General features: G+C 46.1%; 1 protein-coding gene across 3 annotated transcripts in view; it reads left to right on the forward strand.

Annotated features, from left to right (window-relative positions):
• Positions 1 to 18,725, forward strand: part of DPH1 (diphthamide biosynthesis 1) — a 1,238,545-nt gene that overhangs the window by 482,216 nt on the left and 737,604 nt on the right. Inside the window, exon 1 of one of the 3 annotated variants that reach the window (XM_069226147.1) lies at positions 12,326 to 12,426. The exons of the other annotated variants lie outside the window; for them this stretch is intronic. Coding sequence (XP_069082248.1) covers positions 12,371 to 12,426 — 56 coding nt within the window. The 5' untranslated portion in view covers positions 12,326 to 12,370. Of the gene's footprint in view, positions 1 to 12,325; positions 12,427 to 18,725 lie in introns of those variants that run through there. 3 annotated transcript variants of the gene reach the window in all.

Consider the following 18,725-nt stretch of genomic DNA (forward strand, 5'->3'; position numbering starts at 1 on the left):
ATATATATATATATATATATATATATATATATACTCTGGTCTTACCGCAGATTTCTGCGTACTTGAAGCCTGCATCCGTCCCTTACAGATGTCCTGGCCAGCAAGGAATTGTCATAGACCATTCAGCTGGATACTTATAACTTCAGATTCCTCATCTTTTGAATTTTCCAGGTGCCACACTGGATCTAGAAACTTTTTTTATCAATTGCTCTTGTTAAGAAGTGATCTCCAAAGCATCTTCAGGGGTTCCATGACTGCTTGGAAAATTTATTCATATTAACAGATTCATAAAGTGTATATAAGTAAAGTGGGTAAATGTACAATTGAACATTTTGAAACGTACTGTAAATGTCAAGGGATTTGAAACTTGGGGCTAAAAAGTAAATTAGTATCCTCAAAATGATTCCTGGGAGCAGTGCAGGTGCATCAAACAGACTATAGTATGGATGATGTGTGGCTTCAATTAAATTTCGAAAAAACTCCAACCTTCCAATTAAAATTATATTTTTTAAATTTTATTTGCAAATTAAATAAAATGTGTTATCATTTGTGTATGTGTTTGATGGAAGGCTTGTTTCTGTATTTTCTGTGTATTGTTTTGAAGTTCAAATCATCAACAATCTTTAACCTGGGTCCCGGGCTTTCTAGTAATGACTCTGTTGGGGGTCCCCAGAATCCAATAATGATTCAGTGGGGGGGTCCCTGGGTTCTAGTAATGATAAAGGGGGGATCACAGAAGTCAAAAGGCTGGGATGCACTGCTCTTGTGTGCCAGTAATTGGTGTTATCAGATTCCTTGATGAACTTGTTCGCCCTACAAAAGTGAAGACACAGAGACACATACAGCCACCACCCTAGTGTGGTGACATCAGTTTCTTTTCCTTCCGAGCCCTTTAACGGAACGCATATCTAGAGCTACGGTTCCAAGCTTCCAAACTTTAGTGGATGCTTTAGCAACCTCCAAAATAATTTTGCATACAGTGAACTAAGAATGTCCCGCCAAAAGCTATAGGCTTCCAGCCATGCTGGATCTGCAAGAAGCAGATGTCAGTCACAGACTCACGTGACATCAATCTCAGGTGTCTCTAAAAACAAGCATGAATCATCGTATTCCTCTCTAATGAACCCGAAGGCCGTCGGGGAGCGGAAGCTGAAGCTTTTTGTCACCAAGCATAAGCAAGACCTGTCACTCTTCAAATAGCAGGCCAATTCTCGCTCCAGGTCCCTGTCTAAGATGAAGTGCAAAGACAAATCTCAGCACAAACAAAAGAATTCTAGATGGGAGTTCTCCCTCTGTCACTCCCGCTCCATGAGGGTTGTGCATTTGGCACTCCAAGGCCTTAACTCGACACCAATCATCAGATTCCGACCCTGTTCTTGACTTGAAGCTGGTGTACCTAAGTTTCCTGGGCTATATGTGACTCAGCAGCAGGTAGAGGCCCTAAAGGAGGAAATGTTGCAGGTCTTCCAGACAATTCCTGATCTCTATGGTGCACCTTAATGCCGCACAGATTTACTAGCTTCTGCTGTCAGGGTATTCCCTGGCACTAGATGATCCCCGATTTGTCTCCACTGCTTGCGTCAGGCCGTGCGCCACTTCCTTGCCGAAGGCCATGTTGGTCCCGATCAGGCTGATGCTGGGCCCAGCTTCAGTAATGCTGGTTCAGATTCCACCCTAATGCTGGTCTCTGATCCAGAGCTGAGTTCTGCATGATCTGGGCCAGTGTCTTGCTACGAGTTAACTGAGTCACAGTCAGTAGTATTGAAAGGTTCTCAAGAGAGCCTATGCCTTAGCTCTAGCACCTATAGCAAATAGTCCTTGCTTGGCTCAAATTCAGATGTACAGGAATTCATGATGCCTCTTACGGTGGAGATGCAATAGAAGGCGATGAAAATATGTCCTCTTACTATACTAATGATGAACTTTTAGCTAGACCTCCGAAATGCAACTGGGCTTGATACCTCAGTGGAAATCCAGTTGGATTCTCTAGTGAGTTTTCCCACTGAGGAAAGTGACTCTTGGTTGTGGCAGTATGCAGTACAGCAAAGGTACTGGAACTACAAGTGCCTGCTGTAGAACTAAGGCCAGTCTTCCCACTGAAAGTTTGCAACATGCCCCTTCATCTTCAAAGCGTTTACTACCCTTCTGTGAAGCGCTGGCAACCACTCTGCATACAGTGTCGATGAAGCCCTGCTCAGCGCCACCACTAAGTTGCCCATAGGTAGGCACCACAGACCTGCTTCTGATGACCCAGACTATTTGACCCCGTACCTTTCGCTGAATAGCCTTGTAATGCAGGCTTCGGCCAGCAAAGTGACCCAGAATGCCTTTCCCAATTCTCGGCCTGGAAGAGTATATAAATGCATTGGGAAGAGGATGTGCTGCTCAACCAGCTTGGTTTTACACTTTTTGAATGTGGCCTGCTTGTTAGGCAATGTGGACAAGGCAATCAAAATCTTGCCTGAGCTTTCTGGGAATTTCAAAGTACTTTTGTCCAATGGTCCATGAAGGATAGGATGCATAAAAGTACATCATGTGGGCTGAACTGGACACCACAGACAGCGTAGGTCAGGCTGTGGGCACCAGCACGGTTAGTCGTCATGCATGCCATAGGTGTCTGTGGGGGATGAAGCAGTCATAGACCGCCCGTTTATGGTTCCAGGATGTTTTGAGACAAGGCAGATTTGGCTCTGGAGCGATTCATTGAGTGCTACGCCTTGCTCCTTAGCTTTGCTAGCTCTGACCCACTAATTACAGCAGCAATACCAGAGGTTCAGGGTCTCCATCTGGGCCTAGCTAATCGCCACAGGCAGGCAGGGCTAACGCAGCCCATGCATCAGCCTGCCTATTGGGGTGGCGGTGAAAAGGTAATCACGACCTACACTCAGTTCTGGCACGATCAGTTGTTTCACTGCTGAGGGACCTTCCTGTGTATGCCTTCTGGCAGGGAGGCCTGGGATAGCCCTCGAGGGCGGTGAGGATGTGTCTGGAACTGTGTGGTGCGAATTAGCCGTTTCACAGTGTGACACATCAGTAGGTCTAGGCGCTGGAAAGAGCGCAGAAAACGAATATGCACTGGAAATATTTCCCTCTGGAGAATAAAGCTGAGCTCTTAAGCAACAACACAACAGTGAAAATCCGAAGGGCCTAACACTTTCAATTGCTGAAATTATGTACACCCTTCTCCCCAAGCACTGCCCTATGTTAGTCAGCGGGGCCAAAATGCATTGCAGTGTAAGTCCATGTGGCTGGAGGTCTGATCTATTCTGAAATGACTGATCGTCGAGGTTTCTACAGCCTTTGTATGTCAGGTCCGCATTCAGCGTGAGTGTACACAGCACCAAGAGCTGCTATCCCAGTCTCTTAGGTAGTTCACGGATGCCCCCAGCGTTGGCCCTACTGCTAAGCATGAGTAAAACGTTCAGTTAAATCCACTGTCTTTTAAAGTCATATACGGCGGTGTAACAGCAAAAGAATTACTAGTCAACATTTACTAGGGGTTCACCTAGGCGCCACATCCACTCTTTGCTCTTGCATAACAGTTGTCGCTATCAGCTAATGGATGGATCTCGGGTGCAATGAGCTGGCAACTGTTGAGTTGTGGTTTGCTTCTCTTGACGCTTACTGAATATTTGGAGCCTCAGAGGGTTGTATCTCAAAACGGGCTAGAGATGAGCACATTTTTTGTTGACTCGGGGTGTAAATGGCCCAACAGGCCATTTGGTGTGGTAGAGGCTACCAAGGAAATGTCAAAGCCCAATAACTTGGGACTCATTACAGGCAGTGCCTCTGTACTATACAGCATTGCATGTGTCCTGTAAGCCATGCCCCATTCCCCTATCCTCGTCTTTCATTATCTGGGCCACTGTATGCCCCCTATGCTTCAGCATTAGGTCAGGGAAATTCTGTCACTGACCCACATAACTTCATCTCTTGAAGCAGCTAACCCATATAACTTTGGCATCTCTTTGTGGGAACTGTCAGTGCATGCCTGTGCTCACTGTACTGCCGTCATTCCAAAGCCCCTCTTCTCGCATGCAGAATAGGTAGCACCCATTCTACAGATGTCAGAAATCATCAAGTCACAGGATGAATGCAGGATCTTGGCCAACAAGCACAGTCTCAGACACCCTCTCTGGCACCAAGGTGGTGATGCTCTCACACTTCTTTGTGAATCTTCCTACTGTAGGGCACTGTGCTTGGTCTTGGGCAAGTGGTTTGAGTAAACCTAAGAACGTTGAAGGTACCTAGTCACAAGGCTGTTTCCTTCTGGTACCAGACACTGTTTCAGTTGGATCTAGATGTCATGTACTAGGGAGCATAAGGCCATTAGGTACCAAAAGCCTCTGTTGCCCCAGTGGCGCCTTTGTATTGCTGCGTGAAGATCAGCCCTACTTGTGGATGCTGGGGTCCCAAGTAACTATTTTGGTGTAGGGTTGAGCCAGTCTCTCCTAGATGTTCTCCTGCAACCCTTTGCTTCGAGAGCTTGAAAAACAGTAACTCCCTGGGTGTGGGCCAGATGATCAAGTCTCAGTTTGCTCGAACACTTCCCCCAGGTTAGGTACACTCAGCTCCTTCTGTGGGCTGTACTGGAGTCCCAGCCTGAATATGCTTTTGGCTCTTCTCTACCCTGCGATATTGGCTGCTCAGCGATGCCTTATTTTCATTTCAGTTGTTGTGGAATCATTACACCAAGTTCAAAATGGGAAATAGGACTAAAGAGTACAATAAAGTTACCTTGGTTGGTGACTTGTTAGCATAACCCGACCCCACAGCTCTCTGACATAGAGTAAATAACTATTTTTTAGTTTGAGTCTACTGGACAGCACAGCAGTCTGTTGCGAAACGTAGGCCTACCAAGAACATACAGGAGTTTAGAGTCCTCCCTCCCCATTATTGGTTGGCTTTCCTGTCACTCTCATTTGCCGCCTTCTTATTCATGTCCTAGCTAGTCAGTCGTATGCTTGTCCCTCCCATGGAGTATAGCCCCTTTACTATGTGCTTTGATATACTGGCTTCTGGTCTTCCACGGCCTGCTTTTCAAGAGCTACCTTTTTTTCTTTTTGGTGAAGCACTCCACAAGAGTACGTGTGTTTTGCAGCTGTTTTTCACCTACACTTCTCTCGCCCTTCATTTCGTATTACTTTGTCGCCTGTGTGCCTCTCCCCAGCCACGTCCAACTTGTGCCTACTCACGTGCCTTCCCCATTCCCTAGTGAGTTTCTAACCCTTGTGCTTATCCCCTACTTGCTTCATATTGTTCTCTCGCCCTTCTCCTCCACCCCCTGCCCTCTGTGTTGCTTCCCCTGCCACCCCTTTCTATGACGCCCATGGCTTCGCCTGTAATCCACTCTGTGTTCTTCCGTTCACCTTGTCTGTTTTGCTTCGCCCACCCATGCTCTCCTTTTCTGTCACCCATTGCTTTTCCTCCTCCCAACCTCTCACGTTGCTTCCCCCTCTTGCTCTTCTTATAATAGGCGTGCTCCACAGCATAAGATATGCTATACAGCATGGTTAAAGATGATTGACAAAACCAATAGGTCTAAAAGGCAAGAAAAATAATTTTGGCGAGGGGGCGCATGGCCTAAAGGAAGACGGCACGGTGCCTATAACGCATGCATCCGTGCATCGTACCAGCATGCTGAGCTCGGAATTAACAGCTATGGAAGTAGTTTCCCGACTTGCCCATAGGTGACAGCAACACCTATAGATTTAGAGGACTCTTATGTACTTTCTGCAAATGATGTATATCGGTGTCATATATCACACAAAATGGATTATATTCTGGAATTTCAATTTACGTCCTTTGTCTTGTTTAATTAATTTAATGGAATTGGCCCTCTTTTTCTGCCATCTTGTGAGGAATGTGTACACTTCTTCAGCATTTCTTATAAGCGTCTCTGATCCTAAATACTCATTGTGAGGGGATGGGTCTCAGTATCTGGGTCCTCCTTGACAAACTCTCTTTGACCTTGCATTTCCTCTGTCATCATCAGGATGAATTTGTTAGACGCTGTGAGGGCACATCAATGAGCATAGGCCCAGGAGACCCGCAAATGTGAATCGAACACCCCTCACAACTGAAACAAGTCAATGATGTGATCTGCCTAGAAGCTGTTCTCTTTGTTTTTTGGGTACACACAGGTCATGCTTATTAACCAAACATAACAACATCAAACATCCTATTTTGACTGATTTTAGACATGCAATATATCACTTCTTGTCACAGATTAAGGTAAAAAGACATTCTGCTAATTAACAGTTGAGTACTCCCACTGCACACACATCATTTATATACACATTTAAGATTTCAGGATATATTTCCCCAGCGCTCAGGCCCATTTTCTGATCTCAGTTCTACCAGGACAACAGAGGTGAAACTACCTGCATCCTTGAGGGGTGGTTCCTTGATACTTGGCCAACCAGACACCTGCTTGGAAACCCGCTCCTCCCCACCACCGCTATCCAACGGTGTACCCCTTGCTGTGCGACCAGGAACTAAAGCTCCGCAACCTCCACTTCTGAGTGAAACTGTGACCCTACTCACCAGCCTGGTATGCAAAATTGTCAGTGCAGAATGAAGCCCGTCTGACCACCTCAGTGCTGTCCAAGAGGTGCTGCAGATGTGTGATAAGCTTAAAAAATAAGTTGATGTTGCTTGCTATCACACTGCATGACAACTACAGCATCCAAGGCACAGGCCGAAGATGAGGGTATGAGTGGGTGGGAATTTTGCATTAGAGGGGTCAGAGTCTTGGGAGGCGCGGGTCCTGCTGTGGAAACAAAGGGGGAAGGCCAATTATTGGGATGCCTTATAAATGGCCCCAGTTCCAAAAACGGCAGCACCAGCTGTGACATGATTATTGTGACATCCGTTTCCCACTGCTCCCCTTCTGCAGCACTCACGAGACGCCAGCCATCCGGAAACATGCAGCACAGTCCTTGCAACCCATTTCCTGTTCCCTGCTCCAGGCCCAATAGTCATGAGAGCAGGAGAGGGGTAGATATAAAAAATGTTCTAGTTGACGTGTCAGGAATTTTCAGTTCTATTAAGGGCACGGAAACAAGTATTATGCTTCTCGTTTGCTGTTTATTAATACCAATTCTACAAGCAAAACAGACTTTTTTATTAAACCATAATATCACGTCTCCTGCACCAATCCCAATGTGTCTACACATATATATTGCATTGTCACCATATTGACGTCCTCTTTCTTTGCCACCGCCACCAGATTGAACTTTGGAACAAAACCCAACTTCCATCAACTGGATAGCACTAGGCATCTTAACCATAGCTGAGCATCGATGATAAGACTCAGGAACTAGAGTCATCTAAGAGATCAACAGGATCTTGAAGAAAACTGAAATCTGGAACTACTTCTTGTTCATCTATTTGGGCTTCCGATCAGAATCTGGGAAGAACAGAGAAAGAAATCCCTGTAATACCCAATGCCGGGTAGGGTAAAAATACCACATGTGAATTCCTTAGTACATGATACCCAGTGCCATGCAGGAGAAAAAACATCACATATGAATACATGAGTACAAAATACCCAATGTGTTGTAGGGTAAAAGACATCACATGTGAATACATTAGTACCTGGCGGTGGGATAATATAAACAACATGCTAACACTTCAGCATGATAAACAATATTAGTTAACAAATGAGGATATGATACTCCTCGCTTCCGTGTCCTTAATAGAATTGAAAATTCTTGACCCATTAGCTAGAGTAATTTTTATTCTTTTGCAGCACTGGAGGCTTTGGGTTCTGCTTGTTCAAAGCTGTTGTAACACAACTGAGGCCAAATCTAGAATCAGCTTGCAGTAAAAAAACTTCTGAAAGTACCACCAGTAAACCAAGTTGCTGCTCAAATTATATCCTGTATCTTAGAACTTTGTCCATAGTATTTCGAGGTCATATTCCCTCTGACTGAGTAAGCTCCAAATTTAGAGATATCATCACCTACTTTAGAGAAAAAAAACAGTTCACCCGGCATGCTAAAGTAGCAGAAGGGTCTGAAAGGAAGGATATCTGAAGGGTCATTAAGAAGAGGCCCCCATTTGATTGCTGAAACTCCCTATTATGGTCTTTGTGTCTCTCCTGACATTACACCATGCACAACCTGGAGCTGTTTGGAAATTAGATTAGTATTCTTGCTTAGACTCTCTTGTAGTGGTGAAAGACACTCTGTCTGGGTTAAAAAACAACCTACATGGGGTGACCAGGGCTTAGGCACCCAAGCGTTCTGCAGGAAACTAAACAGTAGAATGGTTAGTTTTGGCGAAATTGTTTTCTGGATAAATTAGAGTTGGGAGACCATCTCTGAAGGAACCCAGTGATGACATTGACATCTCAAAGGACAGATATTTCGGAAGGGAAATGAGTGGCAGATCCAAAATAAAATCAGGCAGTAAGGAAAATTGACTGGTTTATCAAAGGAAATCCCAGAAGGACTGGGAACCAGTGTGACCCTTCCTTAGTGGAGTAATTAGTATCCCTTCCGCATGATTTTGGAGAGTATATGCTATCAGGAATGGAGCAGAAGTATAATGCAGGGAAACTCTCCAATTTTGAATTAGGGCATCCTCGATTAGGACCATTGGATCTGGTCTGTAAGAGAAGAACATCCTCAATTGAGTGGACAGGACTATGCAATTTTGATCCCTGTGGCGCTGACCCCGGCTTCTCCAGAGTGCCTGAACTTAGTGAGAAGGAGCTGTCACCTGCTGGAATCTCGGAGAAATCTCATGTTCCAGTCGGTTACCAAGTTGCTCTGACTTGCCTGGTATTCTGTTGTTGTATCTGAGGTACGAAGTTTAAAGGTCATAATGCAGACTCACCCACACTTACTGCTAAAAGCTGAGATCTCATCCCTTTCACTTTGGTTATGTAGTGAACAGCTGAGATATTGTCTATTCTCGGTCGAATGCACCAACTGGAGAGCGGAACCAGGAGTTCTTGTACAGGATCCCTAACACCTCTAAGCAATTACTGGAAAGGGTGGCTAGATCTGAGGACCACTGAACTCTGGTAGAGAACTTTGCATATTTGGCATTTCACCCCCACACACTGACGTCTGATTCTTGACTGACGTCCGACCAGAAGGTGCAAATGGCACAGTCATCCTAGGCAGTCATGTGTAGTAACCACCATCGAAACCTGGACCGATTCTGTGGAGTCAGGCTGATCAGCTAGGAGCAAGTTACTCTCTTCTGAAGAGGAAGAATCTTTAGGCATTGAATCAGCCTGTAGCGGAGAGGGGCCCAGAGAATAACCTGGTGAAGGTCCGAGTGCATACGATCCTGGCCAACACTTTCAAGGACACCTTGTATTTGTGAAAGGTGAAGCAAATTACCTTCTGAACAGGGCATAAGCCCTTGTGGCGTGAGGAACAACTGGGCTGACATAAAATCGATCTGAAAGCCAAGAAAACTGTATGCATTAAGAGAGAATGAGAAAATACCTCGCTTCTTTGAACCTGGAAGTCTATGACCTGAAAGAGCTGGACTGGCCAGCTACAATGTTGGAGCAGAACCTCCTCCTCTTGTACCATAAGGCGAATGCCATCAAGATAAATAATCAGACAAACATTTCTGATGTGGAACCTTTTGATTGCTGGACGCATGACTTTGGTAAAATATTCAGTGAAGCGGATATGCCAAAGGGGAGTGTTTTGAACTTGTGCCATTGGTTATGGTGAGGGAAAAAGATCTGAATAGAGAGATAGGCGTCCTTTGAGCCGCGGTATTACCCTCCAGAGTGTTGCTAAAGGTGATGTTGGAGGAGGTGAATTCCCTCCACGAAGAATCTTATTTGGTATCATGTCACTGTTTCTAGGACCCACGGGTCAACAATCAGAGAAACCCTGGTGGAAAATATAATACTGAGTTCTGCCTCAAAAGACAACAGGGAAGGTTGAATCAGTCTGACCCTTGCACTTTATTCCAGTGTTGTTGTTGTCCTGGGATCGGAAGGAACTTCTAGCATAGTGATAGGAGGTTTCTCTGTTGTCCTTGGAAGGGCCATGGTCTTTGGGACAAAAGCATGACTGTGGACCGTGTACATGTGCAAGGCCAGTTGGTCGCCCATGAAAATGGCTGGCCCTGGCAAAGGGCAGTGGTTGGATATTGTGAGGCGGGGTGACTGGGTCTTATCAAAGGTCGAAAATATGTGGTCCAGTGTATCCAGGTCTTTGGTGCACTTGTCATTTGAGAACATGCTGCTGGCTAAAGGGCCAGACTCTGCAGTAGAAAACTCCACCAGTTTGGGGTCGCTGCAGATTCACCCCAATCAACAATAGACTACAGATTGTGCACAATGGGCGTTGCCCAGTAGACACAACGTGCTTTGGGCCCATCCTATAAGGACGCCAGGGTCCACCAGGTTATCTTCATCTTTGGCGAGAACCGCCATCTTATTTTGTACAATGGGTGCTTTAAAAAGGTGGCCAAATTGTGGTTGAACGCTACCATATCGGGGTCGTCTGATCAAAGGCAATCTGAGCGGAGTCTGTTATGGACGTCCCTATCATTGTCAGTGACAACAGGAGTGGGCGCCCCGTTGGAACAGTGGGACTGAAGGAATACGTCAGGATTGAAGTCCAGGGACGTGTCAGGGTCAGAAGGAGCATAGATGGCCACAGGCTGGGGCTGGTCCTGAGATTCCCAGCGACCTAGTTTGTAACCTAGGGTGGAGGCGTGGATCAATCAGAACTTACAGTGCCGATGTTTGGAGGAGGAAGGGAGTGGAAAGGCCGCTAGTGGAAGGGGTGACCATGAGGTGATTGTGGTCATAAGGCAGGGCTTGTGACCTATGAGCCATCGCCGTCATGTGGGGCCAAACATTATCTTTAGGGGGTGCCATGTCCTGTCGCCGCAGGGGAGGCGTGACTGGGGTGGGATCTGATGATTGCCTGGATATGGCATACTGTCTAAGGTATCGAGAGAATGGCTGGAGAACCTCATTGACCACATTGACGTGTTGGGGCATGGAAGCGTTCAAGGCTTCCACAATATTATCTGCCCATCTGAGCTCCACTTCATAGGATCCTTCCGAAGCAGTACAGCAGCCAGCCATGAGGGAGAACAGTGCTGAGATATTGCTAAAGTTTAGGAAACAACAACCAGGCAAACAGAAACAGCTGTGGAAAGCTGTGATAGGCAAAGTGGGGGAAACCCTAAGATGGCTGAGGCAAGATGTCATAGGACACGGTGCCTAAACAGGCGACGTCTCAAGCACCTCCGGAGTTTCTGTATAGCCGAATGTCTTGCCCTGGTATGCAGGCTTAGGGCAGATGATTATTGCTCCACCGTGTGCACTGAGCAGGAGTCAACGTTACCCCTACGGAGCCACATGTCTACTTGCTTCACCCATTACAGGTTGGGAAAGCCAGAGCTCGTGAGTCGTGTGTGTGTGGGAAGGTGAGGTCAAAAAAGGCCAGAAACTCTCCACCCTGCGGCACGCTGCCTCCCTGTTTCCGGGCACCCAAATGGGGCCGGGAGAAGGGATCAAAACTATTCTTAAAATAATACAAATACTAAGAATATTATAATACAACAAATATTAAATGGGGTAAAATTAAAGTCCGCTCATCTTGTGCAAAGCAGCAAAGAAAGAGGACGTCAATATGGCGACAGTTCAGTTTATACTTGCAGAGACATTGGGTTTGGCGCAGGAGACATGATGTCATGCTATAGTTTATGGGAAATATGGTTTATTAAAACCAACTATTTTTATTAGCTGCTGTTGAATTGGTATTAATAAACAGCAAAGCGGGAGAAGCATAATCCGAAGGCTCCGGGCCTGTGACAGAATCTGTAGTGTTTTCCCACGAAAGAGGACACCATGGAACGACCCTGGGGAATTTGGCATCTGACGTGTGGGTCAGATTTGTGATAAATGCAAAGCCTGGAAAACGGGCGAGGTTAATAAAATAAAGTTTCTAGCAAGATTACTTCGTACCCGTTTGATTATTGGCCCCAGAACTACCTGTGACAGTGCAGTATCCACACAGCCCAAGCCTAGCCCCTCACACTGCCTACTCAGGGAAGTGCTTTGCAGTTGCGGCTTGGTGCGCTCACAAGGAGCAGGACCGGTGCGGTGCGCAGCGGTGGTGGAGGGGGTAACATTTAATTTAAAAAATTAAAAATAAAAACGTACCTGATCCGCTGCCACGCAGCTCCTCTTTCTCCTGTTGCTGCAGGCACAGACTCCCAGCCTGCCCTGCGGCCAATCCTGACGCTGCTCAGAACAGCGTCAGGATTGGCCGGGAGCGACCATCCATGTCGCTTCCAGGCAGACTGGGAGCCTGTGCCTGCTCTTTCCGGCCCTGGAACACAGGGCCGGGCTGGAGAGAGCACACTGCGCATGCGTGTTTGGCCGGCCCTAATGGAGGAGCCACCGCTGGTTCGAAGTCACTGTTGGTAAGAAAATCTTTCTACCTACCTCTCCTCCTTAAAAGCAAATGAATATTTTAATAATTTAAAGAAAAAATATCATTACAAAATAGTCGAAATAGTATACAATTAACTTCCGAGGGGGCTGCAGTTCATGGCAAGGGCACTACGTAGAGCTTCATTTATAGTCAAAGTACTAACCTTTGCTAATGTTAAATGTTTTGTTGGCTCTTGTATAACTTAAAATTGTCGGTGGACAGTTGTCAACTAGTGAGTATTTTAAATTCAAGGTAAAATGACATCTGGGACAATACGGGCCTCTCCTCGTGGCTATGACGTGCCTCGAACCCGTCAATGGAAGCACCCCAGCTGTGGAAATCTAAACTTCAAATGTTGCATTCTGCATCCAGCACAGCACATAGGCGCTATATGGTTGAACCTCACCAAAAGCCCCGTAACTCCACTCTTCACAGAACTAAATACCCCTTCATGCTACTGCTACACTCATCAACTCCTTTCATGCTCACTGGGGACTAGACCGAAACTCACATTGAAATCTGAGCAGCGCACATACTAATCGTGCCAGATGTCACACAATTGCACTGGCAATGGCCGACGGCTACAAACACTCGCCATTACAACACAGACCTATACACGACAAAACCTATACACAACAGCAGCACCCACACTATTGACTCAACTTGATCACAGAGACTCCTTTTTAGGCGGAATCGTTGAACACCATGACAGCGCCTCAAGGCCATGTTAATGCGCTTTACAAATATCTGAAATATACCCCATAGCCTGTTCCCTTGTCGAAATCCCCCTAGGAATTATTGCTGTACGTCAGTGGTCCACTTTGTGGCCTAAGCTCCTTCCTACTTTCTTTGTAATGCTGCTTGTCCTAACTCCTCCCCCCTCTCCCCACGCCACTTTCTCTTTGTTTCCCTGTCCGTTTCACTTCCGTCTCCTCCGTTCCTGCATTGTCCCCGTGCCGTGCTTCTTGGGATCCTGCTCGCCCTTTCTTTCCTCGTTTCGCTCCCTCTCCTGCCCCTCCGCCCTCCCCCTCCAGGAGGTGTGAGGGGGCGCTCCTCTGGCCTCTGCTGATGTTCCCTCTCGCTGGGTTTGTCTTTAATTTCACACACGCCCAAGGCCTCTGGAAACCTTTTAGCAAAATTGTGGCCTTAAAACCTGGTAATAAAGTTTAATGGAGTGTTGGTTGTGGGATGGAAATAGGCCTGCAAAGCGTTATGGACTCTCCCAGCAGATCCACAGGAGCCCAGGACTATTTAGTGGAATGCAGTCCTCATCTGGGGGCTCCCAGGAAGCGGGCCTCTCATTTAGGGGAGAGTAGCGGGACAGGGTCGAGACCTCTCTTCTACTGAGTATTCTTACATTGAAGGTTTTCTTTAGCGGTGACCGATATACGGACCGTCAAGCCGCTTTGCAAATCTTTCCCTGCCGGTAGAGTAAGGGACATTAGCGTGGTGCCGCCGTTTGTAGACGCTACTGGAGAACGAAATAGTCCATCCCAGACCGTGCCCCTTACTGCCCACTCAGCTCCGTCCCCCATAACACCCAGTACTTAATTTGAGCCGGTAGTTTACGGTGCGGGACACCAGCACTTATTTTTAAGGGACTTATTTTTCTGCCTCAAGCATTTACAGCGAGCAAAATACACATATGGGAAAGGAGGACGAGGAAAACGAAAAAGCATTGCAAAGGGGGAAATCAGAAAGCTGCAAGAGTGAGCTGAATGGGCAGGGAGTGGCTGTAAATGGACTAAAGAGGCCAGAGATGGCTTTAGGTTTATCTGCCTCTCTATTCTGTGCTCGCGCATCTAATTTCAGCAGCCGTGTGTTTCAGACGAGCGCTATGGGCACCGGCGCGTTTTTAATTTCAAATTAAGCACTGCTACGACCCTTACCCCGTCTCCTGGTACATCCACTCGTTGATCCGACCATGGCTCAAACCACCTATGTGCCATCCTCCTGCTTTACAGAAGCTGTCTGGGACATAGGAGCCTGCTACTTGTGGATTCTGCACTTTGGTGCCTGCCGTGACAGGGTGCGGTGCTTGTGAAGCCTGGAGTCTGAATTGCATTGAATGTGGGGTCACAAGTGTGGTGTCAAGAGTGTATTTTGCATTACACTCGAGGATAGAGGGAACACAACCTTAGCACATCCTCCATGACATAATCAACACAACAAATACCCAGGTTTTATTAGCAGAGGTTGTACCAATCGGTACCTCTATTCATCAAAAAGGTATCAAAAGATATTTGGAGGAATCACCTCACCCACTATAAATTGTGGCGTGATTCATTGTTTGGAGAAATCTCCACATCACGGTAGGTAAGATACCACGGTGACAGACTCAATCAATTGAGGGAGTTCTTGAGAAATCTTAACTGAATAAGAGCAGGGATCCAGATGTTTTTAAGGACTAAGAATGTCTCAAGGCAAATCCAAAGGAGTTTTTCTTTTAATAAGTTGGAACTTCGGATATGATTAAACAGCAACAAAACAGATGTTACTTGAATGACAATGATTCAGACATCCTTATTATTCTGACAACATTTTTCAGCCTCTCACAGCGCCCATAACAGGTCAAGGGCTTTCATCAGGGCTCCTAGGATTCCCAGCAAAGTACACACTCATACCATGCAAATACATAAAGCACACGGCTGTCGTACCCAATCTTGAATTTGGTTATGCAAGGAGCTTTAGACTTACTATTCTAACTCCAATCTAAAAACATTGAGGAAAGTGCTTTCATTGGGTGTGGGAAGCAGATCTACCTTTCAAACTCCAGTCTAAATTAGTTAAATATTTAAATAAATAACTTAAAGCACCTAAAATGCAAATAAAAATTACATTTTTAAAAAGTATTAAAATACACTTTTCTACTTTACAGATATCTCAGAATTGTTAAACACTATTCAAACTGTTAAATATATTGTAAAATAAACAAAGCCAATCAAACTCCAGTATAAAAACAGATATCAAAAATTCACATTACAATGAAATTTTATTTTCAAAAGCAAAACAGTTAAAAATGTAAAAATTATAGTTAACTTTTAACCAATGGCAAATTTAATAATTTCCTTGAGAGAACACAACCCACTGTTTCCCTTAGTATTCCCCACAGCCCATATGAATAATTTTAAATATTTCACTATATATATATATATATAGTAAAGTGCCCATTTTTGGATGGCAGAGGCTGTTGTTTATGATCTGTCAGTGTACTGAGGCCTGCTAACCGGGCCCAAGTACCAGTGCTCTTTCCCCTAAATTGAATGTCCACTTGCATAGGCCAGTTAGCAAGCACCTTACCACCCCTGTAAATCCCCAGTAAATGGTGACAAGGGTGGTAAAGGGGGTACCAGGGCTGCAGCACTTATTGTGCCACTCTGATTACCTACCACAAGTGAAAGAGAGACTGCAGAGCTGCCATGTCAGCCTGCACGAGCAGCCTCCTGCTCGAGTGAGATTCTGTCTGCACCAGGCGCAGGCAGAGTCCCTGTTACTGCCCATGGACAGGTCAGTCACTCCTTAGACATGCCCCCTCTAGACAGGGGGCAGCGTGCACTGTTCCATGAGTTAGGGCATGTGTTCAGGAGCACATATGCCCCCGTTTTGGCATCTAAAATGTGATGTCGGCCAGAGTAACCGGCGGTCCTTGGGTTAAAATAGGCTAGCATCTGACCACTGCTCAGATGCCCAGCTTTGAAATGGCCCGGCCGAATCCTGGTGTGTTTGGTATCAAACAATGTGATTTTTAATCCTGAACATGATGCCCATGTTTAAGATTAAAACGCAGATGCCCAGGAGGCACCCTTAGAGGGTGCCCACCAAGTTACCCAGTCCTGTACTGTTTTGGTGGACTCTCCCGAGCCGCTGCCACCACAGACAGACGTCTGACCTCCTGCCGGTGGTGCTAGCACCTTGGTAGGACGCAAGACAAAGGGCCTGAGCAGGAAGGAGGGGACACTTCCTCCCTCTCAGGCTGGTTAGTGAGATTAGCATCAGAGCGGTGAGCCTCTAAGGCTTCCCCGGCCTTTGATGTGCTGAGAGCTGGTACCCCAGCGGAGGACAAAGACCTTTATGCTCTGCCCTGCCCAGCCGGACAGGCAGGAAATTAGCTATGCAGGAGTCGTGTTTCTCTCTCAAACTAGCCACACCTTTGAGGTGGGCTAGGGGGTCTGCACAGCAAAGGAAGGGTTCTGCCCTCTTAGCAGATACTAGGAATAGTGGGTTCTGGGTAGAAAGTGACGTATTTCCCACAGGACGTTGTCACTGCAGGGGCGGACTAGCCGCAGGTGCAGTAGCTCACTGGCCACTGTCCCTCACACCTTTAAACACCCCGTAAGCCAGGATTTAAAGGGCTCCCCTGGCACCAGAACTTAGATCTTACCTGGACAAGAAGACGTCTGCACCAACAACAGGACTTGGACTTCAGCCCCAGTGTAAAGAAGAGGACACAGAGTGACCTACGGAGACCAGTACTGGAACGGAGAGCCAGACGTCTGCTAGAGGTCAAAACTCGTTGGTGCTGAGCAGAGAGACCTCCCGTGGCCACCAAAACCTCATGGAAGGCTACCCTGACTGGTGGCACCAATAACCTGTAAATTGCAGGAGTAAAGAAGTGCTGAGATCGAAAAACTGAGACCCAACAGGCTCTGAGTGTCAGAGCCCAAAGAAACTCTGTGCCCAGCCTCCAAGGAGTGGGAGTGAGGCCCATGCCAAGTTACAAGCCTCCACTCCCCGCCAAACGACCGTCAGGTGCCAGAAAGCCCATGGACCATCCTTGCATCTACCAAGGCCTGTCTGTCAACTGCCTGGAAACCGACGGCCACACAACATTCACCGACTCCAGGACAAACCTCCAGCATAGAGACCGACTTCACCAGAAACCCCTCTCCTGTCAGACTACAGTCTGAAGGACATGACTTTGACTGGAGCAGCAAACCATCTTTGGCACAACCAGCCCGGTGATTGAGAGCCATGAGCTACCTCTGCACCCAGAGCCATCGGACATAGTGGTGAAGATCCAAGCGTTGATTTCTGGTCCTGCCCCCCCCCCAAAGACCTCTACATCTAAAGGGTAGAGTGTGAGTCCACCCCCAAGTCTAGTTTTGCAACGGAGTAAAAAGCCCACCATCCACTGCGGACTGTTCAGCACCAAGGAGAGCCAAGTCACCTCTGCAACCAGACTCCCTGGGCAAGGAAACAAAAGTCTGACTGTTGAATCTTGGTCTAGGTCCCACCAGAACCTTATGTCCCTGTGGGTTTGCCGGAACTCACCCTAGAAGTGCCCACTGCTATTTTCCCCATTGACTTCAACGGAAAACCTTAAATCTACAAAGTACTGTATTGTCTAAAGACTTAAAAATTCACATCTCCGGCTTTACAAAAGTTACAAAGTTTGTTTTGGTGTCTAAATTGAAATTAAAATCTATTCTATTTTTCTAAATTGGTGTCAGATTTCTGTTGAGCTGTGTCATTTACATATCATCCATGTTGTTAATGTGAACTGTTTTACACATGGTCCTCTAAGTAGCCTGACTGCTCTTTGCCACACTACCAGTACTGAGCTAGGGTTTGCTGCAAGTTAATCCGAGGTCCACTACTGGGTATTGTGTTGGTATTTAATGGTAAGACTACCTAGTCATACCATATAATACCTTCACCTTGGTACATTTTTATATATTATGTAAATAGAAACAGGTCCCGGAACGCGGGTGCTCCACCACAGCGTCCTGGACGGGCTCTGAGACGCCCAAAATATCCTTCACCACTCCCTTCCAATATCAGGAGAGCCAGGACACCTCCGATGTGAAAAAATCAGTTTATTTCAGCAAAACATCCAACGCGTTTCGGCAACAGCCTTTACCACTGATGGATTGTTGCTATAGTGATGCAAATAAATAACCCAAATCACTCATAAACATAAAAAAAGGACAATACCACAACTCTCACAGCATTGCAAACGGTGGCCATTTTGAGATGTTCAATTTAACATACATAAATTGTAATTTGTACATCATTCTACTACCAATAGCTAAAGCCAAGTTCATTTCTAATATTAATCACAGTGTTTCTAAAACATCAAATATAAACACTTACACAACGTAAAATACACAAATGTTTCTCTTATAGTTAAGTTTTATATATATATATATATATATATATATATATATCAGATAGAACTGGCCTCTTCACATCCGTCTCCATACTGCCCAAATGGGCAAGTATGTTCAATAAAGCTCCTTTACCTCTTTTATTCTTTTTACCTTTTACTCAAGCATATCTTTCAGATCT

This window comes from Pleurodeles waltl, chromosome 3_1 (assembly GCF_031143425.1).
Source record: "Pleurodeles waltl isolate 20211129_DDA chromosome 3_1, aPleWal1.hap1.20221129, whole genome shotgun sequence".
NCBI classification, from domain to species: Eukaryota; Metazoa; Chordata; class Amphibia; order Caudata; family Salamandridae; genus Pleurodeles; species Pleurodeles waltl.